This window comes from Curcuma longa, unplaced genomic scaffold (genome assembly GCF_044706935.1).
Source record: "Curcuma longa cultivar G26 ecotype Majalengka, Jawa Barat unplaced genomic scaffold, ITB_CL_G26_1.1 contig_20092, whole genome shotgun sequence".
NCBI lineage: Eukaryota > Viridiplantae > Streptophyta > Magnoliopsida > Zingiberales > Zingiberaceae > Curcuma > Curcuma longa.
The window spans coordinates 1-23866 of NW_027431265.1; the positions used below are offsets into that span (position 1 = coordinate 1).

Sequence of the window (23866 nt, forward strand, 5' to 3'; positions counted from 1 at the left end):
ATATATTAGATATGTGACATACTTAAAAAGCATACAAAATTTAGACACCACTTTATCACGTTTACCTCATCCCGCATGTTGATCAAGTGTACAGGCCAAGCCACATGGCCACCTACAGCATCACCAATACACTGAAATGTAGCTGGGATTGGAACAGGCAGTGGTGCTGCTTGATCAATTTCTTTATCAATGGCGGTCCTCATGCAATTCAAGACGAAAATCCCTTTCCCCTATATGTTGTTAGGGTAATGTCCACATGATATTCAGACTGTATAATTAACATGGATATAATTAAGAAGGAAGAAGAAAATCCACCAACGTGCTTCTACTACAAACATATATGTGAAAAGTTCAAAGATTTGACTAACCCAACATCTGGTATACTCTTAAATTCCTTAAAATCAGGCAATGCACTGACATGGAGAAAAGCTCCTAAAATACTTTCTATCTCAATTACCCTCCCTTCGCCAATCAACAAATAAGTCTCTTTAGGTATCCATCTTGAGTGATTCACCAAAGCTTTGGCACAATTAGGATATTTAACCAATAGAAGCAGTGCTCTCAGCGGCTGCTGGAAGTTGCCTAATACTGAGACTCTGTCCACACTCTTCTTCAGTTTCTCAAATAAATCCTTTAAAGCCGGTTCCAAACTGTCATAGTCGCCGTCCCTGAAGAATTCGTCAATAAAACCTGGAGGGCGCGGCCACATCCTCCTCAAGCAAGTAGATTTTTAGCATCTGAGACAAACATTAAGAAATAAGTGAAATTTACCTTACGGAAATCTCCTGAGGTGTGCGCGGCCACATCCTCCTCAAGCGATCGCTTATACCGCTCATGGTACGCTCGCCTCACTTGGTACAGATCCTCGGAGCTCCTAGTACACCCGATCTCGACTAACACTAAGTTGCTTTGGCTCCATCTACGCACTGCCTCGTTGCCCAGCTGCGCATCGCGCTCCGCCGGATCCATGGTCCACAGCACCACCGCTCTCTGCCCCGATCCAAAAAAAATAGAAGAAAAATTAATAATAATACGTTTTCCCTCAACATGATCATTTTCTAGGAGAACGGACCTCGAAATCTCCGGAGATCTCATCGTCGAGGGACTTGAGGAGCTCCTCGCCGTAGGTCTGCGCGTAGGTGGTTCGGATGGCGCGGCGCTGGGCGGTCGTACGGTGCGCCAAGATCGCTATGATCAGTCGCTCATTCATGCCCTAACCTGCATCAGACGGCGATCAAAGAACCGTCAACGATCTGGCACAGAATCGACTGGAGAGAGAAGCGAAGCAGATGTCAAGAAAATGATATCAGGGGCAGGTAAAATGCTACCTTGGAAGGCCTTCCGAAGCTGCTCGCAATCCTCAGCGGGGGAAGGGACAGTCGTCGGAACCTTGAGGGTCGCCATTGAAGAGAGATCTCGATCGAGCAGAAATCGAGGGAGAGGCGGAGACGAGGCTCTTGAAGGGCGACTTGGAAGATTTTACGGAGGAGGATGTCCTCGATCTCCTGCGGTGATCGCTGAGGATCGTCATATATAGGGGAAGATTTTACCCTAACGTCGGGTTCAGGGGTTTTGGGACCGCGTAGTGGAAGTCGGGTTTAGGGGTTTTGGAAGCGCGCAGTGGAAGATTAGCGGGATGTAAAAATATTTGAGGGGAGAGAGGGAAATAAAAAAGCGAAAATATACAACGGTTTTAAATCATTATTATAGTTTCGAAAACCGTTGTTGTCGTTACAAAAAAGCGCACATAGACAACGATTTTCAAACCGTTGTCGTAGTCTTCAAAAACCGTTGTTGTAGTCCTAAAATAGCGGACATAGACAACGGTTTTAAAACCGTTATTGTAGCCTCCAAAAACCGTTGTCGTAGGCTCCAATCAACCTCTCAAAGACATCGGTTTTTGTTAAAACCGTTGTAAAAAAGTAAAAGACATCGGTTTTGGCATAAAACAAACCGATGTCTTTTGAGTGTTGTTAATTACCGATTTTCTTGTAGTGTCATGCAAGACAAAATCTAACTTTCTAAAGCATAAAGCAAGAGTTTTCAATACCTCTTCAATCCTAAGAATTCATTTCACTGCCTTCCAATGTTGTTTCCATGAATTACTCATAAACATGCTCGCAACTCCCACTACATGTGCTATGTCTAGTCTAGTGCATAACATTGCATACATAAGACAACTAATAGCAGAAACATAGGGTACCTTGTCCATGTAGACTCACTACTCTTCAGATTAAGATGACTAATTCTTTGAATAGACAAAACTGAATAATCAAAGGTGTGTTCATTGTTTTTGCTTTATCCATGTTGAATCCTCTACACTTTCTTTACATATTCTTCCTTAGATAACTTTAGGACCTCTTTGGCCCTAAAGAATTAGGATTTATTTTGCAATATCCAAATCCTTCATTGCAAAGATAGCATATCAAGCTCCAATGTACTAGCTCCAACAATCAACACATAGTAATAAAATGATATATGAACTATCAAATTTTTTAATGAACAATAGTGATATGCTTGACATCAGAGAAATCTGTTATTGCTCATAAAATGTCAAATTTTTTATCAACCTGCATTGCTGGCTCCCACTTGATTGATTTATCAACCTGCATTGCCTCCTCATAACTTTTTGGCTAATCTCTATCTGTAAACAAAATATAATTAAGCAATGGAGAAAATCTTATTGGTGGTCCGATAGTTCTAGAAGATCTCCTCAATTCTAGCATAGGAGTGATTTTTGGAGTTATATTCTCTTGGTCTATTGAGAGTACATTATTTTTTCATTTGTTGAAGCATCTTGTTGCAAATAATTCACCAGAAATTTTTAAGAGCGAACTACCTCATGACCTTTTACTTTAGAATGTATTTTCTAAATTTTTATCCAAGCTCTTGTCAATTGAAATTACATCCCTAATCCGGATGATCTCCTGATTTTGGTCATCCTAGAAACCACAATCAAACTCCTTATCACCATAGCTAAAGAAATATTACTTGGACTCCGAATCAAGTTTTCTTCTTAGCAGAGGCATCAACATAAACATAAGAGAGGCAACCAAACACTTCCAAAAAAGAATAATTTATCATTTTGCCACTCTAAACCTTGTCTGGTATGTTATAAATTAAAGGTGCTAAGGGGCTGTTGTTAATCAAATAAGTTGTGTTAATTGCATTAGCCCAAAATGTCTTGGGCAATCTTACATGAATCATCATGCTCCTTATACACTCATTTAAGGTCATATTTATCCTTTCAGCCACATCATTTTGTTAAGGATTTTCAGGTACATGTTTCATCATCTTGATCCCATTCGTAGCACAGTATTGTTTGAAGTCATCAATAATATATTAACCCCCATTATTAGATTTCAAACACTTTGTTTATAAAATTATTTCATTTGCTACCATGTCTCTCCACTTTTTAAAAGTATCAAACACATTAGATTTATTTTTTTATAAAATAAACTAAGAGAACTCTTGGTAGAATCATCAATGAACGCCACATAGTAGTTGGATCCTCTAAGAGAACTCTCAGTCGTAGGCCCCCAAACATCATTATGTACCAACTATAATTTGCCTTCTCTCGTATCTTTTTCAAATTTAGAGACGTTAACTCTTTTTTGCTTTCCAAGAACGCAACTCTGTTTTTGCTTTCCAAGAACGCAACTTTCACATAATCAGAGATCAACATATTTTAACTCTAGTATTTTCAACCCTTTTTCACTCATATGTCTAAGCCTGTAATGCCATAAATCTGACTTCGCATACGTATCAGCAATAACAATTATACTTTTGCAATTAAAGTCATATAAACAGTTTCAGTTCTATTGCTATGTGCAACAACCATATAAAATCTTTTGTTGTTTCCATGCACCACCATAAAAAACAACATTATGCCCTTCACCATTAAGTTATGCTACCAAAATTAAGTTTTGCATAAGCTTTGGTACATACACCTTTTATATTTTCCACACAACCCCCTTTGACATCTTCAAACGAATATCTCCAATACCCACAATATCCAAAGGTTCTCCATTAGCCAAATATATCTTCCCATATTTTCTAGCAGCATAATTTTTCATAATTTTACAATGAACAATATTGTGAAAGGATGCCTCCGAATCTAAAACCCATGAATCAATAAGACTATCAACAAACAAAAAGTCACACATCTTGAATCTCATCAATTACTATTTTTGCAGTATTCCCCTTATTCTTGTCCTTCTTTGGTGTTATACAATTTTTTTTTCATATGGCCTTGTCCCCATGTTGGAAGTTGTTCCATAATCTATCAAAAATTATTGCTAGAGTTACATGGGGATTATGCTGAATTGAAATTACAAATCAACTTTAGACTTATCTGCGAGATGACCTGAGCGATTAATCTCAAGCTACTAGGCTAGGTCCTAGATTTGTCGAGCTACTTTGAGTGCTTCTCGAGTCCGAGTGGAAAGTCACTGAGCTACTCCCCAAATAGGTTATTGAGTACCACGAGGTTCGAGCATTGAGTCGATCAAATGATGAATGATTTCGAATGGAAGCCGAGTGCCTCCAGGTCGATGTAGAGTGTTGTCGAATGTAGAGTCGGGAGAGCCAAGTCATGAAAGAAAATGTCGAGGTCTGTGTTTAATGTAGTTTCCTTAAAACAAACTTGTCTCTCTCTGGCAGTGCTTCGAAGTTACGTGGGATGTCAATTGTCCAGAATACAACTCTTAAAATAGTTGTTATAACCCCCAAGTGATTTGAACCACGACTGTTTTGAAGTATTATTAAACTAGTCGAAGTTAGGTCTTGCTTGTGTCACTAACTTATGTGTATAAGTATGCAAGGATTTAGGAGAACACAGATTCCCGATGGCTCAAGGAACATCGGAGATAGTGAACTTTGGCAGAAGATGTAGCTAGCGAGAAGGATGACACGAGAAGAGAGCTGATGGGCTTGATGCATCTAAGGGATGAGGAGTTGTGGAAGAGTACTCCGACATCCAAGGAACGAGAAGCCAGGAGGAAGCATGCGTAAGGCATAGTTGATTGGTTCTTTTGGTTGATTGGACCAGCGATTTGGTCAACCAAAAATAAATGATTGGGCGAGGACCATTGAAGTGGATTTACCACATCAACTCGCCATGTCAACTAATGGTCAAGCAAGTACCGTTGAGTGGATACACCCTATCCACCATGTCAGCTCGCCACATCAGCTAATAATAGAGCTAGGACCGTTGAGTGGATAAGTCCTATTTACCACGTCAATGAGTCCAGTCAACCGAATAGCTCAATCAGTTGATCGAACGTGCCACATCAGCGTTCAAGCAGTGGTTATAAAAGGAGGCGTGGACCTTAATTGAACTACAACACACTCGAATTTCATCCTAATTTTCTATTCTTTAATTGTTATTCCCGCACTCGATTATTATAAGAGGCTTCTCCGCCTCTGACTTATTTCCATAGAAGAGAACATAATGGACATTCATAGTTCTTGGATAATCCATGAGTTGTAAACCAAGTAATTAGTTGTTCTACAGCATTGATGTGCATAGGGTTCATATTCGTATTTATACTTTATTTGCACATCTTTCTGAGTTTATTGTTATATCTTGTGTGCATTGCATCCCTTATCCGTGCATTTAGGCATATATCTTGCATTTCCTAGTTCGGAGATCTGCTCTTGTTTTTACTTGTTTCAGGATGGAATTTGGAGCAAAATCGGGCAAATCGGAGTTACCATTGAAGACAAGGCAAGACAGGGCCGTGCCTCATAGGCACGGCCGTGTCTATTCAGCTCCTGGCCGTGCTTCACAGGGCACGGGCGTGTGCACAAACAGAAGATCAACAAGCCTTGGCCGTGCCTCACTGGCACGGCCGTGCCAACATCCCCCATCAGCAGCAGAAGAGGCCGTGTCTACCAGACACGGCCGTGTTTCAAAACAGAAGCCAGCCGAGGCGTGGCCGTGCCTCACAGGCACGGCCGTGTTTCCAATCAGAGAGAAGCAACTGCTGTTGGCCGTGCCCACAAGGCACGGCCGTGTGTCAAAACAGAGGAGTCCCTGCAGCTGGCCGTGCCTCACAGACACGGCCGTGTCCAGCAAAATGAGAAGAGACAGGCTGTGGCCGTGCCTCACAGGCACGACCGTGCCTTCAAACAGAGACCCAGCTCTTCTGGACCGTGCCTCAGAGGCACGGCCGTGCCCCTGAACAGAAGCCTAACTGCATTGGCCGTGCCTGAGAGGCACGGCCGTGTCTCATCCAGATGACTGTGCCCACACGGGACCGTGCCTCCCAGGCACGGCCGTGTGAGCGGGGGCGTGCTGACTCGGGGACTGCCTATAAATAGGTCCTCTTAGAGACCTAAAAAAGGGGGGAGACCTTGGAGAGCCACCGGAGCTGTTCTAGAGCCACCGACGCCTGTTTCGGAGCAAGATTCGACGATCCATCCACCGATCCGGCTGCTCCATTCCATCCACATCTCATCTACGTGGAGTTTGCAGTCCGAGGAAGAAGATAAGTCTTATTTCCTGCATTTCATTGTTGTATCTTCGGAGTAAGATGTACTCTTTCTTTCCTTTGTATTGTAACCTCCACGATATGGAGTAGTTCCCTAGATTCTAGGATGTAGGATGAATCAGATGTATTGGATGATTGTACTTTGGATTTGTTAATCTACCGATTTCAATGATTTAATTGTCTATTGCTTTATGGATTTGTGCTTGTGTGATGAATGATTAAATGTGTGTGTATGAATCCATGAGGGTAGGGATTAATTGTGAATTGAGGAATCATTAGGCCGTACACCGGGGCGCTTCGTGACAGGAAGAAAGCCTTGAACCGGGCGAGTTTCCGAGGGGTTTCTTAATTCATAGTTAGTTTCTATGAGGGATAGTTAGCGGTCATTCATTGTTGGGGAGAGGTCCGTAAAAAGATATCCTGTGACAGGGGATAGGGTTCTTTTAGTACTCCGGGGCGCCTGAGTGACACAGGAAAGCCTTGAACCGGGCTTCTAGAACCATCTCAAACCGACAATGATGACGTAAGAACACCAATGCTTTATTTCGAGGATACCTGACGAGGTCGAATTGGATATATTGGTTAGCATCCCTACAATTGAACAATTATTGAGGAAAGGTAGAGGATCCAAGTCAATCAATCAATACACTGAGGAGTCCGAAGTCCTAGGATCGCTTCACAACCCATTGTCACAGTCGATTCCTTTCTCCGGATTCTAGGATAAAGTACTCTAGAATACTCCCTTCTCCCCCACACAACTCATGCTCAGTTTTCTCTCCACCTTTTTGTGCTAAATCTAGTAAGTAATTCCACGGTCCCTGTGGATCGATATTTTTATTACTTGACGACAACCCGTATACTTGCGGGGAGCCCATCAAGTTTTTGGCGCCGTTGCCGGGGATCGTGCGCAATTATTTACTAATTTAGCACATTAAGTTTTTCTTTTTATTTTCTTATACATACATAGCCCCATTCTTTATTTTTATTTCTTTTCATTTTATTCATTGGTACAATTCTTTTGCACATACATTCTTTATTTTTCTGGCAATCTAATCATTTCTTTTACTTTGGTGCATGCGCAGGGCCGAACCTTCGGAGTTTCCTTTTGATCCGGAAATCGAAAGAACTATTCGAAGGAGACTTCGTGAACAAAGGTTGATAAGTCAAGAACAATCATCAACAATGGCCCAGAAATCACTGAAAGATTATGCTGCACCTCAAATGAGAGGTTCAACGTCATGCATCGCCATCCCCAACATAGAGGCTGCAAATTTTGAGTTCAATCCTGGATTTATAGCCATGATTCAACAGAACCAGTTTGGGGGTGGTCCACATGAAGACCCACACTTGCACATAGAGATATTTTCAGATGCTTGTAGCACAAGAAGACAGCAAGGGGTCAGTTTTGACGTTCAAAGACTAATGCTTTTCAGATTCTCTTTAAGGGATCAGGGCGAAGGTCTGGTACCATTCACTACCTCCAAACTGCATCAATTCTTGGGAGCAATTGGAGAAAATCTTCATGAATAAATTCTATCCCCCAAGTAAAACTGCCCATATGAGGAATCTTATCTCAAGCTTCCAACAAATGGATGGTGAGACACTCTTTGAAGCTTGGGATAGATTCAAAGGAATGTTAAGGAAGTGTCCACATCACGGATTAGAGAGATGGCTTATTATCCACACCTTCTACAATGGAATCAATTATCAGACGAAGGTTTATTTGGATTCCGCTGCAGGAGGTGCACTCATGAATAAGAGCTTGGAAGAAGCCGAAGAACTTCATTGAGAATGTGGCACTAAATCACCATCAATGGGCAAATGAGAGAGGTAGTGTGCAGAAAACTCCCGGGAAGTACAACGTCGACCCTTACACTAAGCTAAATGCGCAGATTGACGCCCTCACCAAGAGGGTTGAAGGTATGAACATTGGTAAGGTCCATGCGGTGACTACTAATTGTGATATTTGTGGTGATTCCAGCCATACTACTGAAATGTGTCCAGCTGTAGCGTGCCAAAATCAGATTGTACAATATGAACAGTGCGATGCAGTTGGAGCATTCAATCAAAGGAACAACCCGTACTCAAATACATACAATCCGGGTTGGAGGAATCACCCAAACTTTTCCTACCGCAACAATAACAGTAATTTCAACCAAGGAGGACCTTCCAATCAAAGTTCACAACCTCAAAAAGCTAGTGAAGAGGTCTCAGATACCCAGAAAATCCTGAAAATTCTGGAGAAGCTTGAAAGTGACGTGGTTAAGATCAATGAAAAATTGGATGACCACGACAAGAGGATGAAGATGCAAGAAACACAAATTGCACAAATCAGCTCTTCCCTCTCCTCCAGAACCGTGGGTACACTTCCCGGAAAGCCAGACTTCAATCCTATGGAGCACTGCAAGGCCATAGAGCTCAGGAGCGGACGGACCCTGAAGGATAGAGAGCCTCAGGTGACTGCTCCTGGGGAAGGTATATACTTCACCCCAGCTGCTGTGCAACCTCCTTCTTCTATTCCTGATATTGAAGATAAGTTGGAAGAAGTTGAGACCGCAACACCCGCTGGGCCTTCAGAGAAGAAACCACATGTGAAGAATGTACCTTACCCGCAGCGACTCCTATACAAGCAAAAAGATGAAGAATTTGAAAAGCTTTACAATAGGGTGAAGGATTTAACGCTGGATGTTCCCCTCCTTGATGCACTCATTGAAATGCCCTAAGTTTGCCAAATTCATCAAGGGGTTAATATCCACTAAAGACATCACCCGGCCAAAGAATGTTATAGCACTCACTGAGGATGTGACTGAAAAGATTTTGAATAACAAGATTCCTCAGAAACTCAAAGATCCAGGTAGCTTCTTCCTCCCTTGCAAAATTGGAAATGTTTCTATAGGGAGAGCTTTCTGTGATCTAGGAGCGAGTGTTAGCATCATCCCCTACACCACAAGTGTCAAATGTGGATACCCGGATCTGAAGTTGACACCGATGACCCTTCAACTAGCTGATCAGACATGCAGATATCCAAAAGGGCTAGTTGAAGATGTTCCGGTAGAAGTCGGGGGGTTCACAATCCCCACCGACTTCGTTGTGCTTGACATAGATGAAGATCCAAGTATCCCCATCATTTTGGGAAGGTCATTCCTTGCCACCTCGGGAGCAAACATTGATGTGAAGAACCGAAAGCTCTCTCTTGAAGTTGGTGGTAAGAAGATTGAATTCAACCTCTCTTTGGACTGCAACGCCTATTTGCCAGAGCCACCTCATGTGTGCCGGTTGGATGCCAACCAACCGAAGAAGATGTACCATAATTCTTTCTTGCCGGAAAAGACGCCCGCTCCGGCCGGGCAAATAAGGGAGCTGTGTACAAAAACCCAAAAATACAAAGTTCCTCCAAGGGGAAGGTTGCGAGAGGGCAACCAATGATCCCTTGTACATTAGAGAATAAGGGGTCGAGCTAATGACCTTAAACAAGCGCTTCTTGGGAGGCAACCCAAGGGTTTTGTTTGTTTTGCATTTCTTTATTGTTCATACGCATATACTTTTCTTTGTTTCAAGTTTGTTTTGTTGAGTCTAATAAGTTTCCTTGTTTTTGCAGGGAAATACGGAGTTTAGCAAGCAATAAAGCTGGGCCGTGCCTCATAGGCACGGCCGTGCCCTTCATTTTGGGCACCACAGCTCAGGCCGTGTCTATTAGACACGGCCGTGTCTCAATAAAAAAGGCAGACTGGACCAGGCCGTGCCTCAAAAGCACGGCCGTGCTTCTCAACAGAGCCGCGCTCTTTCTGGACCGTGCCTCCTGGCACGGGCGTGCCTGGCAACAGAGCCACGCCCACACCAGGCCGTGCCTCAGAGGCACGGCCGTGTGTTAAACAGAAGGGTGCCAGCTCCAGACCGTGCCTCCTAGGCACGGGCGTGCTTCAAGACAGAGAAGCGACAGCCTTAGGCCGTGCCTCAAAGGCACGGCCGTGCCTCATCCTGCTATAAAAGGCGCACGGGCGTGCCTGCCCTAGCACACGGCCGTGCGCCCCCAAAAATCAACCCTTTCACCTCCTCTCTCGCCTCTTCCTCCTTCCAAACCCTTTCTAACCCTCATCAACCCATTTCTTTCACTTTTCCTCCTCTCCTACACCCTTCCACATCAAAGATCTACCTCAAAAACTCCCAGATCTGATTTTGATCTTCTCTCCTTCAAGAAATCTGCAATAATGAGTGGTCTTTTGAAGAAATTTCGCAGATCTGGAGGTTCCGGAGATGGAGATGAGCCCGGAAGAAGAAAAGGAAAGGAGCCCGCAAAGGAGAAGGCTCCGGCGAGAGAAAAGAGCACATCGAAGGATAAAGGGAAGCGAAAAGCCTCCGAGGAAGTCATTGCGAACGAACATGGCATCATCTTCCGCAATGACGACCAAAGAGAAAGGTATAACTGTTTATCTTCCCGCAAAATACATTGCTCTCGCTATGTTGATGAAAATACCATGCAATTGTTAGGAATTAAGGATGATATAGAATGGATGTTGGACAACATAGGATGGATAGAAATCATGAATTTTTGCCTCCCAACATACCCAAGAATAACTTTAGAGTTCCTTAGTTCCCTAGAGGTCCAATTTAAAACTGGAGCAAAAGATTCAGGAAAAATAACTTTTAGAATGCTCAATGTAGATTATACTTGGACCCTAGATGAATTCAACAATTGCTTAGGATTGTCAACTGGAGAGACTAGATTTTTGGATAGGAGATTTGATAGCACTAAGTTTTGGAGTATGCTTACCACCTCCACGGAACCCTATGATCCTTCAAAGACAAAGGCTTCCTTGTTTCAAAACCCAGTATTTAGGTATCTTCACCGCGTCATGACTAAGACCATTTTTGGGAGAGCAGAAAGTGACGGCGTGGTGAGGAAACTAGAGCTTTACTGTATCTGGGCTATGTTACATAAAGTCGAGTTTAATACAGGGTTCCACTTTTTGCAAAACTTAGTCAAAATATCAAAAGCTTCTACTGGGGCTATAGTTGTAGGCGGCCTTATAACTGTCATCGCTACAGCCTTAGGAATGTGCATTAGATAAATCAGAGGCTGTTCAAGGCAATACAAGAATTGATATAGACACTTGCCTAGCGATGAAAATGATTGCTAAAACCCAAGGTGGGTATGGATTTTGCTTACCCGATGGATTTTCAGGATGGAATTTGGAGCAAAATCGGGCAAATCGGAGTTACCATTGAAGACAAGGCAAGACAGGGCCGTGCCTCATAGGCACGGCCGTGTCTATTCAGCTTCCTGGCCGTGCTTCACAGGGCACGGGCGTGTGCACAAACAGAAGATCAACAAGCCTTGGCCGTGCCTCACTGGCACGGCCGTGCCAACATCCCCCATCAGCAGCAGAAGAGGCCGTGTCTACCAGACACGGCCGTGTTTCAAAACAGAAGCCAGCCGAGGCGTGGCCGTGCCTCACAGGCACGGCCGTGTTTCCAATCAGAGAGAAGCAACTGCTGTTGGCCGTGCCCACAAGGCACGGCCGTGTGTCAAAACAGAGGAGCCCCTGCAGCTGGCCGTGCCTCACAGACACGGCCGTGTCCAGCAAAATGAGAAGAGACAGGCTTCGGCCGTGCCTCACAGGCACGGCCGTGCCTTCAAACAGAGACCCATCTCTTCTGGACCGTGCCTCAGAGGCACGGCCGTGCCCCTGAACAGAAGCGTAACTGCATTGGCCGTGCCTGAGAGGCACGGCCGTGTCTCATCCGATGAAGGTGCCCACACGGGACCGTGCCTCCCAGGCACGGCCGTGTGAGCGGGGGCGTGCTGACTCGGGGACTGCCTATAAATAGGTCCTCTTAGAGACCTAGCAAAAGGGGGGAGACCTTGGAGAGCCACCGGAGCTGTTCTAGAGCCACCGACGCCTGTTTCGGAGCAAGATTCGACGATCCATCCACCGATCCGGCTGCTCCATTCCATCCACATCCCATCTACGCAGAGTTTGCAGTCCGAGGAAGAAGATAAGTCTTATTTCCTGCATTTCATTGTAGTATCTTCGGAGTAAGATGTATTCTTTCTTTCCTTTGTATTGTAACCTCCACGATATGGAGTAGTTCCCTAGATTCTAGGATGTAGGATGAATCAGATGTATTGGATGATTGTACTCTGGATTTGTTAATCTACCGATTTCAATGATTTAATTGTCTATTGCTTTATGGATTTGTGCTTGTGTGATGAATGATTAAAATGTGTGTGTATGAATCCATGAGGGTAGGGATTGATTGTGAATTGAGGAATCATTAGGCCGTTTGTCATTCTAACACAACAATAACAGTATTACGTATTACACTCAACCAATCAATTACATTCCCAGTGATTCAAACCATTTCAATCAATGTACAATATATACAAGTTAGTCTACATCTATACAATAGCATGCTGACAACTGGTTCACTACAATACCAAATAGAACATGTTCACAACATCAACATCAAAATCTCAATCCAACATAAAGAATGCATTCCAATTTCATTGAAAGTACAATTTCAAATTCCAACAATTTCAAATTCCAATTTGTAAATCATACATGACCTTCTACCAGCTCAATTCATGCAACATTCCAAACAATTCCAACATTTCAACAATGTCTCAAACAACCAAATAGCATTCACAATCCTATTATCAAGCATCTCACAACTTAAACATCACAAAATTTCATCCAATTCAAACCAAAACCAACTATCAAGAGCATGCTCTTTGTCACCATCCGAAACCAAAAATTATAACATAGTATTCAACAAAGCTCAATACACAAAAGAACAGGAAAGTGGGGGGGTTTTCATTGATTGAAATCAGCAGCCAAAAGAACTAGAAATCAACAAAATTAGAAGCTAAATTAGACTTAGGGTTAAGGTTAGAGCTGTCCTTCCCCTTCGGTTTGGAACAGAGGCGAACAGGAATGAGGAATGCGATGGAGGCGTATGGAAGGGGATGAATGGATGGCTCCGATCAGCTCCAAGATGCAGCGTGACACCATTGCAGAACCAATCACACCAACATGGATGAACAAGCGCCGCCAGAGATAAACCCATCGCCGGCGAGCTCAAATCGGGGAAAATCACAAGTTCCGGCAGCTGCTCGTGCTATCTTCCTGCTGCAAACCACAGACAAGTTAGAAAACCAAAACAACCCCTTACCTTGCGTTCTCGATGGAGGGGGCGGTCGGAATTCGGCCCAGCGTCCCGTGCCGGACTCCGGTGGGTGCGTACAGCCAACAAACTCCGTCGGGCACTCCGCTCACGGCGGAGTATGCTGCTGTGTGGGAAAACGCCGGCCGCCCATCGCCGGGCACTCCGCTCACGACGACAGATCGACCGTCGGGGATGAAGAAGCCGCTCGCCGGGCACTCCGCTCACGACGAGGACTCCTGCGGTGGCGTCGGTGATCATCAGCCTTCGTGGACGCCGGCCGCAGCTTGGTGGCTGATCGGAGGGGGGATCGAGGATGAAGGAAGGTGGCCGTCGCGACGGCCGGAGCTCGGTGGCGGCGTCGCGACGAGAAGGAACGAAGGAGAAGGAGAAAACCTAATTGCGAGCTCTGTTGCAATCGAACCGGAGTTTTGCTTTTAAACCCTAGGCTTGAACTGGCGCTGCTGAACCGACGGCATGAACCGGAGATGATGAAATTGAGCCGGCGCCGAATTTTGCAATTGAACCGGGAATTGGTTTAGGTGGGCTTGGAATTAACTGGGGACCGGGCCCAATTGATTGAACCGGGCTTGAGGGATTGGATCGGGCTGAGTCAAGTATTTGGGCTTTGGCTTGGAGGAAGCTTGAATTGGGCTTGATAATTGAAGTGGACCGGGCCAAATGAATAGGAATAGGCTTAATAGGATTTGAATGGGTTAATCTGATCAAACTTCTTGATCGGACCCAAATTAAACCGCATTTGAACCCATTGATCTTGAGTCAGCTTGAACCCTGAATTGAATCTAGCTGAATCCCATTTGAACCATGATCGAGTCAAATTATATCATTTTGAACCGAACTCAATCAAGAGATTGATTTTTCTTCAAATTGATTTCCTGCAAAATAAAATACACAAATTAATATCCATAAATTTCCCATAATTTAATGCAAATTACAATAAAGACCATAAATTCATCCAAAATAAAGAAATAGCCCAAAAATCCATATTTATGATATGAAATACTATCCAAACCGGTCCAATCTAGCCCTAATTTACCCGGTAAAAATGACAATTATCAAATCCCCCACACTTATTCTTTCACGTCCCGTGAAAGTAAACTAATATACATTTATTTTCCCCCCTAACAATATCAACCAAATCAGAAAATTGCAACAACAAGCTAAATAAGAATGACAAAATTTAGAAATCCAAGCAATCCAGAATTCAATTTTCACATGGATCAACAAAATAGCAATTTCAATCCACCCTAAATAAATTGAGAATGATGACTAAAAAAACCTCACAGGATAAATAATGTGGCGCTCATCCTCATAATCATGTGAAAAGTGGATCTCTCTCATGCTACCTATGGTTCATGCACTACCATATGCTTGCTCTTCTTCTAATCTCCACCACTATCATATGCATAAAATCACATAATCCATGAAGATTTATTGCAAAAGAATAATGGATAAAGAATAAAGAATAAAGAATAAAGAAATATGAATAATGAATAATGGAAGGAAAATAAGTGTGTAAGGGAAAAGAATGGAGATAATAAATACAAGTGGAAGAAATGGAAAATAACATGCTTCATAGATGAATCAATGGAATCATGCCCAGTAAAACTCAAACCAAGCTAATGTGGGTGAGCTAATAGCAAGATAACAACTCCTATATCTCCTACTAGACTCTAACATATCTACAATAAACCTTCTAGTAGGAGAAATAAAAATTGCAAAAACTCGCTATCACTATCCCAAATAATATCACCAACTCAAACCTTATTTTTATTTCATTTCAATCCAAAAACAACTAAATTTTTTTTTTTTTTTTTCCACTTCTGTTTATTTTTTTTTTTTTCTTTTTTTTTTCACAGATTTTTTTTTTTTTTTTTTTTTTTTTTTTTTTTTTTTTTTTTTTTTTTTTTTTATTTTTTTTTTTTTTTTTTTTTTTTTTTTTTTTTTTTTTCACAGAAGCTTTTTTTTTTCAACCTATACTAAACAAAATAAAACAAAATAAAAATACAACCAACTAAAAATAAAAAACAACCAAAACAAAACTACTGGTCTATCAATGGTGAACTCTCTAATCAACACACGTACCCCCACACTTAAATTTTTGTCCGTCCCGGGCAAAACTATCATCTCAGCAAGTAAGGTCCCCAAATCCAAGAAAAATAGTGATGAAAAAGATTGTAAGGAAAAATAAGATACACAAGAGATGGATTATTCAAAAACCTAAACTAATAGAAAAGAATGAACGAATAAAGGAATAAATGAATAAAGAAATGAAAGAATGATCTTCATGAAATTATGTAACCCTATGGTAATGTGGTCTTGAAAGAATCAAAGCAAGTTCTAGAGTTACATTTACCATAAGTGCCCCACAACAAGAAAATCAGGCTCAATCCTCACTAGGTAAAAGAAATAATCATCATCTCAACTATTTATGGCAAAATCCATCACTAAGTTGTATCCTCACATAATCCAAGAACTCCTTCATGTCTATGAACCTCTAAAATCCGACAAACTTAGATAACTAAGTCATCGCAATTCCTAAGATGATTAAGTCATGCAGGGGAGGAAAATTTATTGTGGAAGAATCATGAATAGATGAATAAACAAATCCTAAACTAAGTTATTTATTTACACACCCTAAGCTAAGTTATTTATATACAACCTAGGCTAAGCAAGAATAATAAATCGTTATATACATCCTAAACTAATCAATAGAATATGTACAAATAAACAAAACAAACAATAAAAATTAACTATACACATCCTACTTACAAAAAAAATCCAAAACTATACACATCCTATTTACATAAAAGAAGCAAAAGAAACTAAACAAGTATATACACAAAAGAAAGAAAAACAAGAAGAGATATAGATTACTCCCCTTTCACCGGGAAGATGGATCGTCGCTAGAGGAGTCCCTTGATTCTTGATCGCCCTGGGTTCTCAACTCTGCAGACGGATCCAGACAAAATAAAAGAAAGTGATCCTAGGGACTCAGTGCAATTCCCTACACTTTCGTGCACCTCTCCAATATAGACAAGTCACGAACAAGCATTAGTGCACCTAAAATCAACACCCTCAAAATCATTAGAATAAAAGAATAAATAAATGAACTAAATGAATAAATAAATGAATCAATGAATAAACAAACAAACAAATGAATGAAATGAATAAACAAATAAGAATACATATTTACAGTCTAAAATAAACAAACATCATTTGAGTCCCCGGCAACGGCGCCAAAATTTTGATGCGGTGTTTTGTATGGGATTTATTTTATTTATATTATTATTCCCTTTTATTTATTTGTGTCACTTACACCCATCAAAATTATTTATTTATTTATTTACCAAACCTCTACTTTATCGTCCTAAGTGGTATAGAGAGGTCCGGGTCGTCTCTCTTGGACTCAATGATCGGAAGTTATTCTAGACATATAATATGGAGTTTTATTGTGTTTATTGATTCCTAACTATCTCCAACTCCATTTATTTACAATCAAATCTTATCTCACATAAAATACAACAACGTTATGAATGCTAGAATATGTTCATTATTCACTTAATGGCAATCACAGCAATCATCATTTGCAATAATGATTAACTTATTCCATGAATTTTATTCATAAAACTCAACCTACAACATACAACATACAATTTCATACATCATGTACAAACTACATCTTGAATTCTACATCCATTATCATACAATAACATACATATAATATACATACAACAATATTCAGTATACACTTCTAAGTTATCTTACAACATTGTTTCTAAATACAACCAACAGTTCTTTATTCAATTAAAGGATTCAATTTACAGATTTTTGCTATTTACAGAGATCATCACATATGAAAACCTACAATCAGAGCACACAAATTCAAACAAGAATTACACACACTTCCATCAACCTATGCACACAGATTATCAAAATTTCAATGCTTTGCCCAACAATCCGAACAGAGCTGACCAAGCAATAACAGGGGGGGTTCTGATACCGTGATTAAGCAAAAACACAACAAGAGAAATGAAACAAAACAAAGCAACAGAGATTAGGGTTTTCCTTCCCTCAACAGCGCCGGCTCCATTGAAGAAAAGAGAACCAGGGAACGATGGATGAAAGTGGACGGATGGATGGATCCCGATCAGCACAGAACAGAGGAGAGCAGAACTTCGGTAGAGTCACGCTTAGGGGACAATGGCTCTTACTGCTACAAATCGCCGCCAGCAAGAGTAGATCGGAGAGAACGAAGCAGTTGGATCCTCAGCCTCTGCTCCAACACCTGCTACAAATCGCCGCCAGGAATTAGAAACAGAGACTCAAAACCTCGCTTACCTGTCCTTTTCCGGTGACGATGGAGGTCGAAGATGACCGGAGGCTATCTGCTACAAATCGCCGCCAGAAACCGGTTTTCCCTGCTACAAATCGCCGCCAGGGAGAATCGGCTACCCCTCGGTTCTTCTGTGGATGCGGAGGATAGCTGTCGCCGGCGTCGCACGCGCTGGAACAATCGCTCACAACAGTCGGAGCAAGGCGACAGGGAAAGGAAGCGGATGGTAGGCGCTCGTCCAACCTATTTCCAGCCACCGCTGCTCTGAGGCTAATCGGAGAGGAAGGAGATGATCGGAATGCTGTGGATGGGCGAAGGATGGACGGGGTGGAATGGAAGCTCGCGACGGCGGGAGCTCGAAGACGCCGTCGCGAGAGAGGAGAAGAAAAATCGGGAAAAAAAACCTAATGCGAGCTCTCCGTTTTGCGCGAGCCGTCTTCGCTGTTAACCTAAGGCGCTGAACCGAAGGAACCACTGGACCGGCGATTTGGCTTGAACCGGGATTCTGAAATTGGACCGGAGGGAATTGGAATGAACCGAGTGGCTGGACTTAACTGGCTTGGATTGGATCAATTGATTTGGGCCAAATTTGAAGTGGGTTTGGGCTTAATTGGCTTGATTTGGGCCAGATTTGAAGTGGGTTTGGGCTTAATTGGCTTGGATTGGATCAATTGAGCCAAATTGACTTGATCAAGACCGGATTGGACTCAAATTGAACCCATATTGCATCCAATTGAACCCCTGATTGAGCCAAATTAAATCATTTTGAACTGGACTCAACTATGCCCATCTTCAAATCCTTTTGTATGCTTTCCTGATATAACTGAAATCACAGGAAGCTTTGCACATGAAACCATTGATAACATCCATGACTATTACTTCCATTGTTCTCGCCAAAAATCTACCAGATTTGATGTTACCAAACTTTCTGCTGACCAATATGTTTGGTATCGTATTGTCATTGATTGTATTCTTCCAATAATGTCTAAGAGTAGATCGATGATGAGCATCTCCCATATGACTATGATGTTTGCTCTAGAGGTACCTCTTGACATCGACATAGCACTCAACATTTACCACTCTATCCTTTATCATTCTGACCCTATAAATGGCAAGATCTATATGCCATTCTGTCATGTCATCACATCATTTCTAGCATCACAGGATATTGATACGACAGTTGGGACTGTCAAGTGTCTTTCAAAAGATGATGATCAGTTAGGTCCACGCCATCTGAAGCTTGCTGGAATCATCTACAAAGATGGTGGACTACGATGGATGAGAGGAGATTATTCTGGGCCAGAGAAAAATGAATGGGATCCAACAGTCATTGGTAATGTTGAGGGGTTAAATAAAGTTGAAGATCAAGAGAAGAAAGTCTTAGAAGAGATTGGGGCTCTACGTGAAGAAATCAAGAGCATAGCAAAGAAACAAAGTGATCTTTATGAACAACAAGAAGAAGTGTTAAAGATGATAAATCTACTGCACAAAACGTTTCATACTCCGGAGTGGCATACTAGCGATGATGATGAGTGGTGAAACGTGATTGTGTGTTACTTTTGTTTCTCTCTGGATGTTTTGATTGGTCTTTTGAACATGCTTAGTAGGTTCTTATTCTATTTGGTACTTGTCTTGGTCTTCTTGAGATTGGGTTCAGCAGTTCTCAACATGCTGAGCATCTCAGGCAGAGGCTTGTCAATTTCATTCATGTTATAGTTCATGATAAATTGACTATACCCTTCCGGCAATGATTGCAGGATAAGGTCAGTGGTCAATTCTTGACCCAGTGGAAATCCTAGTCTTTCAAGGTTCTCGACATACCCAATCATCTTGAGTACGTGAGTTCCTACAGGAGTTCCTTCTTGCATCTTGCATGCAAATAGGGCCTTAGACACCTCAAACCGCTCGTGCCTAGCTTGCCCTTGATATAGTTGTTTCAGGTGCTCAACCATATCATGTGCATCCATGTTCTCATGTTGCTTCTGAAGCTCAGAGTTCATGGTGGCAAGCATTAGGCATGATACATCTAATGCATCATCTTGATGCTTCTTGTAAGCATCTTTCTCCGCACGAGTGGCGGTAGTGGCGGGTGCTTCAGGAAGTGGTTGCTCTAGGACGTACAGTTTTCGTTCTTGCTTGAGGACGATCCTCAAGTTTCTGTACCAGTCCAGGAAATTAGCTCCGTTGAGCTTGTCCTTCTCAAGGACAGATCGCAGAGAGAGAGTATTTGACGTGTTAGATGACATGGTGATCTACAACAGTAAAATACAGAAATAAGTATCATATCTAGATCATTTAATTAGGCCTTTAATTAAATGATGCTCCCACTGAATCATAGAGCTTTGGTAGAGGCTAGTCATGGATGTAGGCAAATGCATTTTGCCCACACTACTAGCTCCTAACCCAATAGCTACAAATTCATGTGGGACAAGATCCACATCATACCTCACCTTGAGTTAGCTTTGGCTAATCGCCCAAGACTTAGTATGATAGGTAGGCAATATTTTACCAATTACATCTTATGCAACTCTTGGAAACAAAGGGTCAAGATCCACATTACACATCATCTTGAGTTAGCTTTGGCTAATCGCCCAAGACTTAGTATAATTGTTCTCTTACCCAACCTTCCCAACTTTTGGGATATGCCTCTAAGTTTTCCTCAATCTAATTGAGGTAACTTAGTTAAGTCTCACCCAAAGTTTGATAGCGGGACATCACAATTGTCCTCTCGCACTCTACCAAGATAAAATGTGTCACTTTGCTTTGGCAAACCCAACAACAAATGATCGAGATAGTAGTGAGTACCAAACTTTGGTAGGCATATCGAGTTGACTTAATTAAGATAAAATTTATCTAACATGCATCACATACACACATAGCATATATCAACATATAAGCTTAAACGTGACATGGTTATGACCCATATTCTACGATCCTCTCAAGCCAATGAGAAGATCGAATGGTCAACCTAGGGATAACAACTTCTCCAAGTGCTTCCTTTGGTCATCATGTGTCGTCGGCATCCTTCTTGTAACTTCATCCTCCAATGGACTTTCCACTCCTCATTTTGTACATTACAAAATAAGAATACTCGAGTTACATTCGAGTCTAAATCTATTTTACAACTAGAAAAATAGAGAGAAAGGCACGACACGCAGGCCGTATTATGAATTACAACATGCACACACAACACAACCACAATCACATTGGGGTCAAGGGTCATAACCATGCACCATGGCAACCATCACACAATAAATAGATCTAGGACATCAATTTTATTATGTTTGCCAAAAATTTACTCATGAGCAGAAACCTCACGGTGGTCCCGCTAGCCGGTTAGCGGGCGGGGTCAAGGGGCAGCGCCCCTTGGGGGGGGGGGGGGGGGGGGCTTTGCCCCCGAAATAAAATTTTATTTGCAACTCCTTGAATGAGTCGCTGCCCTTTGTTCATCAAAATGAACCCGAGACCCTCTTGTTCCGTTGATGCATCCTTGTGACAAAAATCACACAATCTGTTCACAACAGATCGTGAAAAATTTATCACACTTTTGTCAAATGCAATCGGACTATAGCACACTTTCATTAGACAAATGTTTGCACATCTGTCAACATGATGATGCTATATCCTCTTAGTTTGATCAACACAAACTTTTGCATATAAACAAAATACTCATATAATTAGGCAACACATAACAACAACATGTCCTACTTCTATATCACATATAAAAGAAAAAAACTTGTATGATCTTTCGCAAGTGGCTCTGATACCACTGTAGGGAATCCTATGCGATAAAATAAAAAATCACAGCGGAAAATAGGATCCCTTGAGCGATCCATGCGAAAGAAAAATTTGTACAAGTTTATATCTACAAAATCCTATCTAATAGGGTATACCTTTGATGCGTGCCCTTCGCTTATCCCGCTCGTCCAAAGGTTGTCGGATCTCTTGCACGTTCAAGTGTCCGTGCCTCTATGCGTATCCACACTAACACTCACTTTTTGGAGAAAATTTGGTTGTGCTAGCAACCTTTTTGAGACTCTCGGCCAAGAAGAAGAGGAGAGAAGAAGATGAAAATCATCACATGACTTTTGCAAGAAAAACTCTTTTATACTCATGCCATGAATACCAAAGGTTTTTAGGCTTTTGGTATTCTCTCATCAATGCATGATTAATGCATGATAATTAATCAATAACCTCCATGCATGATAACCTCATCTTCTTCAATAATAATACAGAACCACACAATCAAATAAAATCCGAATAAAAACCATACAAAGTACTTTAACAATCCGAAAACACATGAAGGAAGATAAACTTCGCCTTGCTATGAGATAGGGGCAGTCCGGCAAAACTTCAAGCATCAAGCAACATCCTTATCTACTACTTGAGGAGATAGAAAAATCCCAGGATTTGGGTGGTGAGTATAAAAATAGTCAGTGGGTACTAGAATGAAAATCTACAATATGACAAGATATCAAAGGAATATAAGTATGGATATCAAAAGGTATACAGTTTCAACATGATACTATAGGGGCAAGGTCAACAGACAATATGATAATCATGTATGTCATGTCATATAAATGCAGTAATCATATAACAACAAGTGCATCAGCTATAAAATATAGTAAACAATAACAAATGCATGCATGGTCACTGTCTGCACTCGCCACCCCCAGACACCCACCTAGTGTAGTGAACTGGGGCGCACGACAGGACAATTGCACACCCTACAACAACAGACCACTACACGTGAGTGGGGAGCGGGAAAATATCACTGTCTGCCATCCCCAAACACCCAACCTGTGTAATGAACTGGGATGCATGGTAGGAATCATCCTGCTCCAACAACAGACCACTACATGCGAGGGGGAGGGGCAGTCTTTAGGAGAGCTATCTAACTAGTCCTGGTAGCACCCAACCTGTGCAGTGCTATAATGCTCTCACCCAACCTGTGTAGTGAGAGTTAACAACAACAACATGCTACGATGCATAATTCAACAGATAGCTACTACAACATCAAGATATATGTAGCATTAATCATGATAAGTAACATAGATAAACAATAATTAAGAAGACTGTATTGATAATAAACAGATTATATCAAGGTCAATAATAAGTGTTAAGCAATGAATTAAGTCATAAATATAATAAGAATAGCAATAGGATAACTACGAAAAGAAGACCTGTGTTGACCAAGGACAAGAGTACCCACCTCGTGTGACGCACGTCAAAATCAGAACCTCTCCGTATAACAGGATCTTATAAATCAAGGTCCTACAATTACATAAAAAGCAATGCTCTCTTGATACAATATTATATTAAATTTTACCTAAGTAAACCCCAATCGAATTTCATATCTCAACCGAATTTAACCTAACCAAGTCCAATTAACACAACTCAATCTGATTAACCTAATTAAATCAAATTAACTCAACTCGATCGGATTAACCCAACCATGTCTAGTTAACTCAAGTTAATCTTAACCGGATCAAGAGTTAACCCCAATCCAAATCAACTCCTCATTTCCAATTAATCTGATTAAACTGATTAATCAATTATTAACTAAATATCAAACTAATAAATACTTTAACCGAAATTTAACTAAGCTAACCACATCTAATAGAATTCACAGAATTCACCAATAGTTTAATCCCAACAGGATTTAACTTCTTTAACAGAACCCTAATCGATTCCCACGATTCTCAAACACACAAGATAGATTCACACCAATCCACCATCATCCTTTTCAACCTCACAATCATAAATAAATCCAACAGATTCAACATCATCAACCTCCAAACATCCATAACCCAACCTAACCCTAATAGCAACTCATAATTGTAGGATCGTG

At 41.5% G+C, this 23866-nt stretch overlaps 2 protein-coding genes and 1 non-coding gene across 3 annotated transcripts; 1 reads left to right on the forward strand and 2 right to left on the reverse strand.

Annotated features, from left to right (window-relative positions):
• Window positions 1–548: 548 nt before the first annotated feature.
• LOC141817317 (annexin Gh1-like) lies at window positions 549–1404 on the reverse strand. The gene is made up of 3 exons (XM_074704991.1): window positions 1261–1404; window positions 1073–1213; window positions 549–990 (listed from the first exon to the last, which is right to left on the reverse strand). Exons 1-3 carry the CDS (start codon window positions 1402–1404, stop codon window positions 715–717), a joined length of 561 nt encoding a protein of 186 aa, XP_074561092.1. The 3' UTR covers window positions 549–714.
• A 6272-nt stretch (window positions 1405–7676) lies between these two features.
• Window positions 7677–9920, forward strand: LOC141817318 (uncharacterized). Its single transcript, XM_074704994.1, has 3 exons — window positions 7677–7953; window positions 8325–9181; window positions 9237–9920. Exons 1-3 carry the CDS (start codon window positions 7677–7679, stop codon window positions 9918–9920), a joined length of 1818 nt encoding a protein of 605 aa, XP_074561095.1.
• On the reverse strand, window positions 8050–8156 carry LOC141817319 (small nucleolar RNA R71). Its single transcript, XR_012600811.1, has one exon. It is a non-coding gene; the product is annotated as a small nucleolar RNA R71 (small nucleolar RNA).
• Window positions 9921–23866: the final 13946 nt, after the last annotated feature.